We start from the raw sequence: 15,154 nt of genomic DNA on the forward strand, positions 1-15,154 counted from the left end.
TGAGGTATTCTGCCTGGAGGTGGGGTAAGAAGAAATGTATTTGTTGCAGTTAGGTCTGTGAACTTGTATCATTGGATTTGCTTCCATAAGAAATAAGAACATAAGAAATAGGAGTAGGCCATTCGGCACTTCGATTGGCCCTCCCAGTTGGATTGTTTGAACCAGTGGTACTTAGAATAAAGTCTGGGAGCCATTCACCGTGCATTCACTATGTCATCAGTGGCCCTCAAAAGATTAGTTGAAGCATGTGTCTTATTTACAATGTGCCTGGCTATGGGATGTTCATCAAATTAGGATTCAATGCTTTTCCTTTTATATTTTCTTGCCCTCCAGAAAAATGAATGATATTCAAAGGCAAAGCTTCACACAAGTGAAAGGGCCCTATTACATAAGACCGTTGAGTAGAATGATTGAGCCTGCAGTTTATTTTCTCTTCCTGCGGGGAAGGGCCTGACCGCCATTTACCAACTGCTCACAGATGCATGATTCAACGTGGAGCTCACTCTGTAAGAGTTGCAGGCGCAGACCACTCCATGGTGAGTATGGTGCAACATTCCTGAGAGTGGTATTGGTTAGGATTGTGGGCCTCAGCAAAATCTTAGTGAGTAGCACTGGTTTAAACAGAATCCAATTATATTACTTTTAAGTAGCAGCAAACAACCAGGCTATCCAAGCGGAGGTGGCTATAACGGCACAGTGTGGTAGGATGTGGCTTCACACGTATGATTCTCCACGTCAGGGTTACCCATCTCAGCTGAGCTGTCATGGGGAGAAGGACCCAGATCCCTCCCCACGCAGGGTGAAAATTGGAGGACGAATCACTGTGGGCATCCTTCGTACTTCCTAGTGGCTGGATGCAGAGCAGCATTGGTGGAGAACAGGTGCTTCACCATTTTCTGGAGTTGGCATGTGCCATGGGGAGAACTAAGAATGTGTAAGGGAAAAAGAATATGGGCAGTTTATGATACCCTGCCCCCTCTAGCCTCCTCGCTCTCCTCTCCCCCCCACCCCCCTCAATGCCAGTTCCAAGAAGTTGTTTGTCAGCTATGGGGACTGGTTGTGCCAGTGGAGATTGTCATGGGTTGGTGCTTTGAATGATGAAACATTGCAGTTATTTTCTCTCACTAGCATTGTGACAGGAATCATTCCACAGATTTCTCTACCTTACTCCTGTATCAACACAAAAACCTAAATAATATTCAGCTCCTTTCCAAAAAACTAATCTGGGATGATTATCACTTAACCCCTCGAGTGCCAGAGCTGGGTTTTGCTCATCCGGGCAGAGTCAGATTCCTGTGGCTGAGTCTTGTCGAAATTCCTATCCTTAGTCTTCACGCTGAAAATGATTGAGGGACCTATTTGTGATCTGACAATCCCACTTCTCAGGTGTTTTCCACTTGTCCAGATGGATAACAGGCCTGTTGAAGGAAAAGGCTAAAGGGAAGATGTTAAGTCGAATAGGCAGGTAAAAGGATCGGAAGCGATTGAATGGAATATTATATCCTACAAAAAATAATGGCACCTATTACAGGAAATTCTTTGGTATCCGGCACCGACGGGACCGGCGTGGTGCCGGTTGATCAAAAATTCCGGATGACGGAGAGGGTTATCTACCGAGGCTATTTTTAACAAAGAAAAATTAAAAAATCAAGAAATGTGCAGTATACAGTAATTGGGTACTCACCTACAAAATGTTGTGTTAAATGGATGGTGGAAGATGCTTGATTAAGTACAGTACTGCCAGTTGAGGGTAATGTAATGCAATGACTACCAGCAGCATGGGAGACACACAGTACCCCTGTAAAATGGCGGATCGGAAGAGACTCCCGGCAGCGCGGGAGAGTCAGACTCCTGTTATTGAGGTGTTCCAACTTCAGACAGCGCCAAGAAGCCGAGTAGTGGCAGTTTGGAGAACTACCCCCACTGACTAACTCGGCCACTGCGGGAGACTCGGACTCGGACTTGGCAACATTGCCGGTTATTGAGGTGTTGTTTTCGGAGCGAGAATTTTGCCGGTTAATAGAGAATTCCGGATATTTAGGTGCCGTTTAAACGAGAGTTTCCTTATATAGAAAGAATGGGCTGAACATGTTCTGGTATGGAACATGGTATAGACTAGAATGTTAATAAATAGAATAGGTCATTTTATAGTATAAATATGGTATAGAATAGAATTTCACTGCACAGAATAGAACATGTTATGGTGTACAATAGAATGTTGCTTAGAAAAAGTGGGAAAAACACAGAACGAGAGAACAGGAGGAAAAGGGCGGAAAGGATGAGCACAGGTAAAATGTTTTCAGTTTTGAATTTGAAACAAGTAGATCTCCCCTGGTGCTGCTCGCAGGCGGACTGGGGCATGGCCCGGGCACAAAACGGCTGAGTGTCAGACGCAAAATGTTTTATTGCACTTGTTATTATCCAACGACATTTCTCTGTAACTGCCTCTCTGCCTTGTGCTTTTTTCAAATCTATTTCAGTAAAAGTCATTTGCATAGAAAAGTGTACCACACGTTTGCCCGACTAGCTCAAATAGCCTAGCAGATTGGTGTGACATTCTTATCTCTGTTATTTTAAAGGAGGCATGAACCTATTTAAAATGAGCCATTTTGTGCTTTCTTATTACAGACTCCAAAATGATAAAAATCACATCTGGTGCCCCTCGATGGGAGCAGGTCACTTTAGCAGGGCGCCATTGCTGGGACACTGGGCCTTTGGTTTCATTTTTGTGGTCATCTTGAGTCTTTGAGCCACTAACGGCTGGGAAATCACTCACTGCCTTCAGGAGAGTGTGACTGGGGAGAGTGGGAAACCCCAGCGTTGGGGCTGTGAAAGTGTTCGGCCTTGAGTAAGGCAGGGGAGAAGAGGGGAAACCAGGAGATCCAGTGGGTATGGTGAGACTGTGGGGAGATGGAAAGTAGTCCCGTGAAGCTGAGGATGAAGTTACTTAAAGAGGAGGTACTTAAAAGGTTAGCAGTCCTCAAAGTAGAAAAGTCACCCGGCCTGGATGGGATGCATCTTACGTCACTGAGGGAAGTAAGGGTGGAAATTGTGGAGGCTCTTGCCACAATCTTTCAATTCTCCATGGATATCGGGGTGGTGCCAGAGGACTGGAGGATTGGAAACCCGGCAACTACAGGCCAGTCAGCCTAACGTCGGTGGTGGGGAAACTTGGAAAGGCAATAATCCGGGACAAAATGAATTAGCATTTGGAAAATATGGGCGAATAAATGAAAGTCAGCACAGATTTGTTAAAGGCAAATCGAGTTTGATTAACTTGATTGTGTTCTTTGATGAAGTAACAGAGAGGGTGATGAGAGGAGTGCGGTTGATGTTGTGTATATGGACTTTCAAAAGGTGTTTGACAAAGTACCAATAATAGGCTTGTTAGCAAAATTAAAGCCCATGGAATTAAAGGGGCAGTGGCTGCACGGATACGTAATTTGCTAAGAGACAGAAAGCAGAGATTAGTGGTGAACAGTTGTTTTTCAGACTGGAGGAGAGTATAAAGTGGTGTTCCCCAGGGGACGATTTGGGACCACTGCTCTCTTTGCTATATATTAATGACCTGGACTTGGGTATACAGGGCTCAATTTCAGGTGACTAAGGCAACTATGACTACTTGCCATAGAGGGAGTGCAACAAAGGTTCACGAGATTGATTCCTGGGATGGCGGGACTGTCGTATGAGAAGAGATTGAGTAAACTAGGCCTGTATTCTCTTGAATTCAGAAGAATGAAAGGGGATCTCATTGAAGCATACAAAATTATTACAGGGCTTGATAGGGTGGATGCTGGGAGAATGTTTCCCTTGGCTGGGGAGTCTAGAACCAGGGGCCACAGCCTCAAGATAAAGGGTCGGCCATTCAGGACTGAGATGAGAAGAAATTTCTTCACACAGAGGGTGGTAAATCTTTGGAATTCTCTACCCCAGAGGGCTGTTGAGGCTCAGTCATTGGGTATATTCGAAACAGAAGTCGATAGATTTCTGACTAGTAAAAGCATCAAGGGATATGGCGATAGGGCCGGTGAATGGAGTTGAGGCAGAAGATCAGCCGTGATCTCATTGAATGGCGGAGCAGGCTCGAAGGGCCGAATGGCCGACTCCTGCTCCTATTTCTTATGTTCTTATGACACAAAACTTGAAAATATAGTAAATAATGAGGAGGATAGTAATAGACATCAGGAGGACATCGACAGACTGGTGTAATGGGCAAACACATGGCAGATGAAATTTAACACATAGAGTGCGAAGTGATACATGTTGGTAGGAAGAATGAGGTGAGACAATTTTAAAGGGGGTGCAGGAACAGAGAGACCTGGGGGTGTCTGTACACAAATCTTTGAAGATGGCAGGACAAGTTGAGAAGGCTGCTAAAAGAGCAGATGAGGCTTTATTAATAGAGGAATAGAGTACAAAAGCCAGGAAGTTATTCTAAACCTTTATAAAACACTGATTAGACCTCAGTTGGAGTATTGTGTTTAATTCTGGGCACCGGACTTTAGGAAGAATGTCAAGGCTTTGGAGAGGGTGCAGAGGAGATTTACCAGAATGGTACCAGGGATGAGGGACTTCAGTTATGTGGAGAGACTGGAAAAACTGGGGTTGTTCTCCTTGGAGCAGAGAAGGTTAAGAGGAGATTTGATGGAGGTGTTCAAAATCATGAAGGGTTTTGATAGAGTAAATAAGGAGAAATTGTTTCCAGTGGCAGAAAGCTCGCTAACCAGAGGACACAGATTTATGTGATTGGTAAAAGAACCAGAGGCGACATGAGGAAGCATTTTTATATAAGAACGTAAGAAGTAGAAGCAGGAGTAGGCCATACGGCCCCTCGAGCCTGCTCCGCCATTCAATAAGATCATGGCTGATCATTGACCTCAACTGCACTTTCCCGCCCAGTCCCCATATCCTTTGAGTCCCTTAGTCTCCAAAAATCTTATCGATCTCAGCCTTGAATATACTCAACGACTGAGCCTCCACAGCCCTCTGGGGCAGAGAATTCCAAAGATTCGCCACCCTCTGAGTGAAGAAATTTCTCCTCCTCTCAGTCTTAAATGGCCGACCCCTTATCCTGAGACTATGCCCCTTAGTTCTAGACTCCCCAGCCAGGGGAAACATCCTCTCAGCATCTACCCTGTCAATCCCCCTCAGAATCTTGTATGTTTCAATGAGATCACCTCTCATTCTTCTAAACTCCAGAGAGTATCGGCCCATTCTACACAATCGCTCATCATAGGACAGCCCTCTCATCCCAGGAATCAATCTAGTGAACCTTCGTTGCACCGCCTCTATGGCAAGTATATCCTTCCTGAGGTACGGAGACCAAAACTGTGCACAGTGCTCCAGGTGTGGTCTCACCAAGGCCCTGTACAATTGTAGCAAGACTTCCTTACTCTTATACTCCAACCCCCTTGTAATAAAGGCCAACATACCATTTGCCTTCCTAATTGCTTGCTGTACCTGCATGTTAACTTTCTGTGTTTCGTGTACAAGGACACCCAAATCTCTCTGGACACCAACATTTAATAGTTGCTCACCATTTAAAAAAGTATTCTGTTTTTCCATCCCTCTTACTAAAGTGAATAATTTCACACTTCCCCACTTTATACTCCATCTGCCAACTTATTGCCCTATCACTTAACCTGTCTATATCCCTTTGCAGACTCTGTGTTCTCCTCACAGCTTACTGTCCCACTGAGCTTTGTATCATCAGCAAACTTGGATACATTACACTCGGTGTGCAGCAAGTTGCTGTGATCTGAAATGTACTGCCTGAAAGGGTGGTGGAAGCAGATTCACTAATAACATTCAAAAGAGAATTGGATAATCGAATCATAGAAAGCTCCAGCACGGAAGGAGGCCATTCGGCCCATCGTGCCCGCGCCGGCCAACAAAGAGCTATCCAGCCTAATCCCACTTCCCAGCTCTTGGTCTGTAGCCCTGCAGGTTAGAGCATCCCAAGTGCACATCCAAGTACTTTTTAAATGTGGTTAGGGTTCCTGCCTCTACCACCCTTTCAGGCAGTGAGTTCCAGACCCCCACAACCCTCTAGGTGAAGACATTTCCCCTCAAATCCCCTCTAAACCTTCCACCAATTATTTTAAATCTGTGCCCCCTGGTTTTTGACCCCTCTGCTAAGGGAAATAGGTCCTTTCTATCCACTTTATCTATGCCCCTCATAATTTTATACACCTCAATAAGGTCTCCCCTCAGCCTCCTCTGTTCCAAGGAAAACAGACCCAGCCTATCCAGTCTTTCCTCGTAGCTAAGATTCTCTACTCCCGGCAACATCCTTGTAAATCTCCTCTGTACCCTCTCTAGTGCAATCACATCTTTCCTGTAATGTGGTGACCAGAACTGCACGCAGTACTCTAGCTGAGGCCTAACTAGTGTCTTATACAGTTGAAGCATAACCCCCCTGCTCTTGTATTCTATGCCACAGCTAATAAAGGCAAGCATTCCGTATGCCTTCTTAACCACATTATCTACCTGGCCTGCTACCTTCAGGGATCTGTGGACATGCACTCCAAGGTCCCTTTGTTCCTCTACACTACTCAGTGTCCTACCATTTATTGTGTATTCCCTTTCCTTGTTAGCCCTCCCCAAATGCATTACCTCACTCTTCTCCGGATTGAATTCCATTTGCCACTGTTCTGCCCACCTGACCAATTTATTGATATCTTCCTGCAGTCTACAGCTTCCTTCTTCAGTATCAACCACACAGCCGATTTTAGTATCATCTGCAAACTTCTTAATCATACCCGCTATATTCAAGTCTAGATCATTGATATATACCACAAAAAGCAAGGGACCCAGTACTGAGCCCTGCGGAACCCCACTGGAAACAGCCTTCCAGTCACAAAAACACCCATCAACCATTACCCTCTGCTTCCTGTCTCCGAGCCAGTTTTGAATCCAACTTGACACTTTGCCCTGGATCCCATGGGCTTTTAACTTCATGACCGGTCTGCCATGTGGCTTTATCAAAAGCCTTGGTAAAGTCCATATACACTACATCAAATGCACTACCCTCATCTACCCTCCTTGTTACCTCCTCAAAAAATTCAATCAAGTTTGTCAGACACGACCTTCCCTTAACAAATCCGTGCTGACTATCCTTGATTAATCCGTGTCTTTCTAAATGAAGATTTATCCTGTCCTTCAGAATTCTTTCCAATAATTTTCCCACCACCGAGGTTAGGCTGACTGGCCTGTAATTACTCAGTCTATCCTTTTCTCCCTTTTTAAACAAGGGTACCACATTAGCAGTCCTCCAGTCCCCCGGCACCACACCTGAAGCCAGAGAGGATTGAAAAATGATGGTCAGGGCCTCTGCAATTTCCTCTTTTGCTTCGCTTAACAGCCTGGGATACATTTCATCCGGGCCTGGGGATTTATCCACTTTTAAAGCTGCTAAACTCCTTAATACTTCCTCTCTCACTATGTTTATTTCATCTAATATTTCACACTCCTCCTCCCCGATAGCAATGTCTGCTTCGCCCCTCTCCTTTGTGAAAACAGATGCAAAGTATTCATTAAAAACCCTACCGACGTCTCCCGCCTCCACACACAGATTACCCTCATGATCTCTAATAGGCCCTACCCTTTCTTTAGTTATCTTCTTACTCTTAATATATTTATAAAACATCTTTGGGGTTTCCTTGATTTTACTTGCCAAGAATTTTTCCTGCTCTCTCTTTGCTTTCCTAATATCCTTTTTAATTGCACCCCTGCACTTTCTGTACTCCTCTAAAGATTCTGGAGTATTTAGCCCTCGGTATCTGTCATACGCCTCCCTTTTTTTCTTTATCCTACCCTGCATGTCTCTAGACATTCAGGGGGCTCTAGATTTGTTAGTCCCACTTTTTTTCTTTAAGGGCACGTATTTGGTCTGGACCCTCCGGATCTCCTCCTTGAATGCCTCCCACTGCTCTGACACTGATTTACCTTCAAGTAGCTGTTTCCAGTCCACTATGGCTAAATCCCCTCTGAGCTTAGCAAAATTTGCTTTTCCACAATTTAGAATTTTCATTCCTGGCCTATCCTTGTCCTTTTCCATAACTACCTTAAATCTAACAGAATTATGGTCACTAGCACCAAAATGCTCCCCCACTGATACGCCTTCTACCTGCCCAGCTTCATTCCCTAAAACTAAGTTCAGAACCGCCCCCTCCCTTGTTGGGCTTGCTACATACTAGCTAAAAAAGTTCTCCTGGATGCATTTTAGGAATTCCGCACCCTCTATACCCTTCACACTAATTTTATCCCAGTTAATATTGGGGTAGTTGAAATCCCCTACTATTACTGCCCTATAGTTTTTACACTTCTCTGAAATTTGTCTATATATTTGTTCTTCTATCTCCCTCTCACTGTTTGGGGGTCTGTAGTACACTCCCAGCAGTGTGATCGCCCCTTTTTTGTTTTTCAATTTGACCCATATGGCCTCGTTTGATGATCCCTCCAACATATCATCCCTCCTCACAGCTGTAATAGTTTCTTTAATCGATACCACGACCCCCCCCTTTTTACCTCCCTCTCTATCCCGTCTGAAAATCCTGTAACCAGGAATGTTGAGCTGCCATACTTGCCCCTCTTTCAGCCACTTCTCTGTAATAGCTATAATATCATAGTCCCAAGTATCTACCTGTGCCCTCAGCTCATCTGGATAAATACTTGAAGGGAGATTTTTTTACAAGGCTTTGGGGAATGAGATGGGGAGGTGGACTAATTGGATTGTTCTACCAAAGTGCTGGCACAGACACGATGAGCCGAATGGCCTCCTTCAGTGCTATATCATTCTATGATTATTATTAGTAATATTCAGGTAGGGTCAAAGTTGGAATTCGGGCTGAGCCTCCACACATCTGAGGATTGGAAGCTGAGAGAATGTGTAGTTAGAAGACAGGAGGTATTGGGGATATGGCTAGAAGCTGTGAGATATTGATGTTTGGGACAGGAGCTGGGAGTTATTGAGGTTGGGGTTCAGAGCTGGGAGATAGTGAGGTTGGGCTTCGGAGCTGGGAGATAGTGAGGTTGGGGTTCGGAGCTGGGAGATAGTGAGGTTGGGCTTCGGAGCCGGGAGTTATTGAGGTTGGGGCCAAGAGCTGGGAGATATTGAGGTTGGAGTTCGGAGCTGGGAGTTATTGAGGTTGGGGCCAAGAGCTGGGAGTTATTGAGGTTGGGGTTCGGAGCTGGGAGTTATTGAGGTTGGGGTTCGGAGCTGGGAGTTATTGAGGTTGGGGTTCGGAGCTGGGAGTTATTGAGGTTGGGGTTCGGAGCTGGGAATTATTGAGGTTGGGGTTCAGATTTGGGAGTTATTGAGGTTGGGGTTCGGAGCTGGGAGTTATTGAGGTTGGGGTTCGGAGCCGGGAGATATTGAGGTTGGGGTTCGGAGCTGGGAGTTATTGAGGTTGGGGTTCGGAGCTGGGAGTTATTGAGGTTGGGGTTCGGAGCTGGGAATTATTGAGGTTGGGGTTCAGATTTGGGAGTTATTGAGGTTGGGGTTCGGAGCTGGGAGATATTGAGGTTGGGGTTCGGAGCTGGGAGTTATTGAGGTTGGGGTTCGGAGCTGGGAGTTATTGAGGTTGGGGTTCAGAGCTGGGAGTTATTGAGGTTGGGGTTAGGAGCTGGGAGTTATTGAGGTTGGGGTTAGGAGCTGGGAAATATCGAGGTTGGGGTTAGGAGCCGGGAGTTATTGAGGTTGGGTTTAGGAGCCGGGAGTTATTGAGGTTGGAGTTCGGAGCCGGGAGTTATTGAGGTTGGAGTTCGGAGTTGGGAGTTATTGAGGTTGGGGTTCAGAGTTGGGAGTTATTGAGGTTGGGGTTCGGAGCTGGGAGATATTGAGGTTGGGGTTAGGAGCCGGGAGTTATTGAGGTTGAGATTCGGAGCTGGGAGATATTGAGGTTGGGGTTCGGAGCTGGGGGATATTGAGGTTGGGGTTCGGAGCTGGGAGATATTGAGGTTGGGGTTCGGAGCTGGGAGTTATTGTGGTTGGGGTTCGGAGTTGGCAGTTATTGAGGTTGGGGTTCAGAGCTGGGAGATATTGAGGTTGGGGTTCGGAGGCGGGATTTATTGAGGTTTGGGGCTAGGAGCCAGGAGTTATTGAGGTTGAGGTTCGGAGCCGGGAGATATTGAGGTTGGAGTTCAGAGCTGGGGGACATTGAGGTTGGGGTTAGGGGCCGGGAGATATTGAGGTTGGGGTTCGGAGCTGGGAGATATTGAGGTTGGGGTTCGGGGCCGGGAGATATTGAGGTTGGGGTTCGGAGCTGGGAATTATTGAGGTTGGGGTTCGGAGCTGGGAGTTATTGAGGTTGGGGTTAGGAGCTGGGAGTTATTGAGGTTGGGGTTCGGAGCCGGGAGTTATTGAGGTTGGGGTTCGGAGCTGGGAGTTATTGAGGTTGGGGTTAGGGGCCGGGAGATATTGAGGTTGGGGTTCGGAGCTGGGAGTTATTGAGGTTGGGGTTCGGAGCTGGGAGTTATTGAGGTTGGGGTTCGGAGCTGGGAGTTATTGAGGTTGGGGTTAGGAGCTGGGAGTTATTGAGGTTGGGGTTCGGAGCTGGGGGATATTGAGGTTGGGGTTCGGAGCTGGGAGTTATTGAGGTTGGGGTTCGGAGCTGGGAGTTATTGAGGTTGGGGTTAGGAGCTGGGAATTATTGAGGTTGGGGTTAGGGGCCGGGAGATATTGAGGTTGGGGTTCGGAGCTGGGAGTTATTGAGGTTGGGGTTAGGGGCCGGGAGATATTGAGGTTGGGGTTCGGAGTTGGGAGTTATTGAGGTTGAGGTTCGGAGCCGGGAGATATTGAGGTTGGGGTTCGGAGCCGGGAGATATTGAGGTTGGGGTTCGGAGCCGGGAGATATTGAGGTTGGGGTTAGGGGCCGGGAGATATTGAGGTTGGGGTTCGGAGCTGGGAGTTATTGAGGTTGGGGTTAGGGGCCGGGAGATATTGAGGTTGGGGTTCGGAGCTGGGAGTTATTGAGGTTGGGGTTAGGGGCCGGGAGATATTGAGGTTGGGGTTCGGAGCTGGGAGATATTGAGGTTGGGGTTAGGGGCCGGGAGATATTGAGGTTGGGGTTCGGAGCTGGGAGTTATTGAGGTTGGGGTTCGGAGCTGGGAGTTATTGAGGTTGGGGTTCGGAGCTGGGAGTTATTGAGGTTGGGGTTCGGAGCTGGGAGTTATTGAGGTTGGGGTTCGGAGCTGGGCGTTATTGAGGTTGGGGTTCGGAGCTGGGAGTTATTGAGGTTGGGGTTAGGGGCCGGGAGTTATTGAGGTTGGGGTTCGGAGCCGGGAGATATTGAGGTTGGGGTTCGGAGCTGGGAGATATTGAGGTTGGGGTTCGGAGCTGGGAGTTATTGAGGTTGGGGTTAGGGGCCGGGAGTTATTGAGGTTGGGGTTCGGAGCTGGGAGATATTGAGGTTGGGGTTCGGAGCTGGGAGTTATTGAGGTTGGGGTTAGGAGCTGGGAGATATTGAGGTTGGGGTTCGGAGCTGGGAGTTATTGAGGTTGGGGTTCGGAGCTGGGAGTTATTGAGGTTGGGGTTAGGGGCCGGGAGATATTGAGGTTGGGGTTCGGAGCTGGGAGATATTGAGGTTGGGGTTAGGGGCCGGGAGATATTGAGGTTGGGGTTCGGAGCTGGGAGTTATTGAGGTTGGGGTTCGGAGCTGGGAGATATTGAGGTTGGGGTTCGGAGCTGGGAGTTATTGAGGTTGGGGTTCGGAGCTGGGAGATATTGAGGTTGGGGTTAGGGGCCGGGAGATATTGAGGTTGGGGTTCGGAGCTGGGAGTTATTGAGGTTGGGGTTCGGAGTTGGGAGTTATTGAGGTTGGGGTTCGGAGCTGGGAGATATTGAGGTTGGGGTTAGGGGCCGGGAGTTATTGAGGTTGGGGTTCGGAGTTGGGAGTTATTGAGGTTGGGGTTCGGAGCTGGGAGTTATTGAGGTTGGGGTTCGGAGCTGGGAGATATTGAGGTTGGGGTTAGGAGCTGGGAGTTATTGAGGTTGGGGTTAGGGGCTGGGAGTTATTGAGGTTGGGGTTAGGGGCCGGGAGATATTGAGGTTGGGGTTCAGAGCTGGGAGATATTGAGGTTGGGGTTCGGAGCTGGGAGTTATTGAGGTTGGGGTTAGGGGCCGGGAGATATTGAGGTTGGGGTTCAGAGCCGGGAGATATTGAGGTTGGGGTTCGGAGCTGGGAGTTATTGAGGTTGGGGTTAGGAGCCGGGAGATATTGAGGTTGGGGTTAGGGGCCGGGAGTTATTGAGGTTGGGGTTCGGAGCTGGGAGTTATTGAGGTTGGGGTTAGGAGCCGGGAGATATTGAGGTTGGGGTTAGGGGCCGGGAGTTATTGAGGTTGGGGTTCGGAGCCGGGAGATATTGAGGTTGGGGTTCGGAGCTGGGAGTTATTGAGGTTGGGGTTCGGAGCCGGGAGATATTGAGGTTGGGGTTCGGAGCCGGGAGATATTGAGGTTGGGGTTCGGAGCCGGGAGTTATTGAGGTTGGGGTTAGGGGCTGGGAGATATTGAGGTTGGGGTTAGGGGCCGGGAGTTATTGAGGTTGGGGTTAGGGGCCGGGAGATATTGAGGTTGGGGTTCGGGGCCGGGAGTTATTGAGGTTGGGGTTAGGGGCCGGGAGATATTGAGGTTGGGGTTCGGAGCTGGGAGTTATTGAGGTTGGGGTTAGGGGCCGGGAGATATTGAGGTTGGGGTTCGGAGCTGGGAGTTATTGAGGTTGGGGTTCGGAGCCGGGAGATATTGAGGTTGGGGTTAGGGGCCGGGAGATATTGAGGTTGGGGTTCGGAGCTGGGAGTTATTGAGGTTGGGGTTAGGGGCCGGGAGATATTGAGGTTGGGGTTCGGAGCTGGGAGTTATTGAGGTTGGGGTTCGGAGCCGGGAGTTATTGAGGTTGGGGTTCGGAGCTGGGAGGCAGAAAGTGCAGGAGAGAACCAGGTTAGGATCGAGGCTCTGGATGTAGCAAAATCACTGCTGAAGTAAATGAAGTTGGTAGTTTGTGCTCATTACATTTTTCCTTCTGATGATTATTAATTTTAAAAGAAACTCCGATAACTCAGTGAGCAGTAAAAAGCCAACTTGCTGTTTATTCAATACCGAGTTTCACACCATTGCCATTAAAGGTACTGCTCCGAATCCCCAAAAATCCTTGAGCGAAACCTGCAGTTAAAGGCTAAAAGCTGCTTGAATCCTGCCTGCTAGTCTACTTTTCCGCAGTCTAGCCTGGCTTTATTTATTTCTGTATGGCTGCAGCAGACATTTCCTAAATACATTTTAGAAATCAGGCTGGAGAAAGTCTTTTTATGTATTGCAGCAGGTGGAGAGTGAGGTTTTGTACAAAGTAAGATTTTGCTAAACTAAAACACTGCAGTCCCCACCACTTAAAATATCCACGTTTCAAACAGGCAGTCACTTATATCGGCCAAAAAGTGATGACCATTAACCATTTGAATTAATGTCAATTTCAACCCAAAGGCCTAAAAATGTGGTTTATTTGCACCTCCCGTTAGTACCCTAATTATGCCTTCACTTCTGGTGCACTAAGCCTTGCAGGCAGCTCACAAGCCTCCAAATCATGGCACCAACTGACATTTGCTCTCAGGCATTTGCCAGGAAACTGCGCAGATTTCAGTACAACCAAATTTTTGATGGTCAATGTGCTGCATGCAAGTACCGTTGCTTCCCTTTGGTGACAGTGTGGGGTGTGTTCGCTCTTAAAACTAGCCTGGCTTGTCATTTAGGTGCTACTTCAGTTCCAGGTGTACGTGAGGTGACCAGCTGCTTTGTGTGCTTTAGGGGATCTTGGGATTGGGGCGGTTCACCTTCCCGGCAGCCGAGTCCTGAGCTGGGGCTGTTGAAGGCTGGGTCACTGTGGATGGCCAGCCTCGCCTTGTGCACTTTCTGCCACCTGGTCTGAGCTTCTGGATATTTTTGGTTTGAGAGCAATCACACTGCCCACCCAAAGCCACCAACAAAATGCCCGAACCATTTTCATGGCCGCGTCTTATTACAATACTTTCACCGAACAGGCGGCTCGCCGATCTGCAGCGGCTGGGCGGGAAACCCTAAACTGGGGGAATTTTGCGCAAAGTTGACCTTGAAAAGGCTTTTATCGAGGCTTTAACAGGCTAAGCATGACTTGCCTTGGAACGTCTGCTTTGCTGGTGTAAGCAAGGGAGAAATTTCTAGAGAATTGCTGATCTCCACATTAACACTGGATTTGTGTGTGCAGTAAATGTAATAACTACAGAAGTTTCCAGGATATAACACTTGAAATCTGCAATTGGCAAACAATTTTGGGTGTTTTATGTGTATTTTTTGACTTCAGAAACTACAAATTAATTACAGCCTGAAAATGACCGGGTATTCAGCTTCTAACAAGCTTTTACAGTCATACCACTTTTCATTCACTGATAGCAGCTCAATGGAAGGCAAATTACTCGATCTTACCAGCCTGAAAACACTCATTCTGGGAGGGTTTTTAATCTTATTCCCAGCCAATTCACTAATCCCTCTTATTTTAAGATCCACAAATGTGAAAACTTGATATTAGCTACTGTCCATAGATAGCAGTATATGTACTATTAAAAAGTGGAAAATAATTTTTACCCACTTGGGAATTTATTTTAGCTTCTTTGAAGTGGGTAATTAGCTTGCTCAAAGTAAGTGGCAACTAACAGCTTATTAGAAGCTCCATAAAATTCTCCCACTGTACACTATGCAAATTATTAATCAGGGAAAGCTTTTCGCATGAAATTAAGAGCTTTTCTTCATTCTGAAAAGCTTGCGCTCCGTGGCCCTGCCACTGTAACAATTTTCACAAGGATCCCTCGAGGATCATCATAACCCTGTTCTACACAGTGTGAATATTGGGTGAGAAGAACCGCATGCACTTGACTTGTGGAAGTTGTCCACAGCTGTTCTCGACAAAGTCAGAACAAATATTGTAGTTTGCTGCCTCGATCCAGTCCCTGTGCAGTTAGTCCAGTCAGTGCAACAGCCTGTGAAATATTAAACATGTATTTAGCCTTTTAGTTAAGTGGGTTAAAAATGATTGCTTCTGTTCACAGAGGAGGACTCGCTTTAAAACAATTTATTTTTTTCTTCTTCAGAGGCGTTGTAATTACTGTGTAACTGATTGCCACGGGTATGCAATG

At 47.1% G+C, this 15,154-nt stretch overlaps 1 protein-coding gene across 3 annotated transcripts in view; it reads left to right on the forward strand.

The window, feature by feature from the left end:
• LOC147115355 (transcription activator GLI3-like) overlaps positions 1-15,154 on the forward strand; it is a 422,057-nt gene that overhangs the window by 88,620 nt on the left and 318,283 nt on the right. The window contains exon 2 of one of the 3 annotated variants that reach the window (XM_085993897.1): positions 334-536. The exons of the other annotated variants lie outside the window; for them this stretch is intronic. Coding sequence (XP_085850023.1) covers positions 479-536 — 58 coding nt within the window. The 5' untranslated portion in view covers positions 334-478. The remainder of the gene's footprint in view (positions 1-333; positions 537-15,154) is intronic. 3 annotated transcript variants of the gene reach the window in all.

Source organism: Somniosus microcephalus, chromosome 7 (assembly GCF_052327205.1).
Source record: "Somniosus microcephalus isolate GS21.2 chromosome 7, FLI_Smic_1.0, whole genome shotgun sequence".
Taxonomy (NCBI): Eukaryota; Metazoa; Chordata; class Chondrichthyes; order Squaliformes; family Somniosidae; genus Somniosus; species Somniosus microcephalus.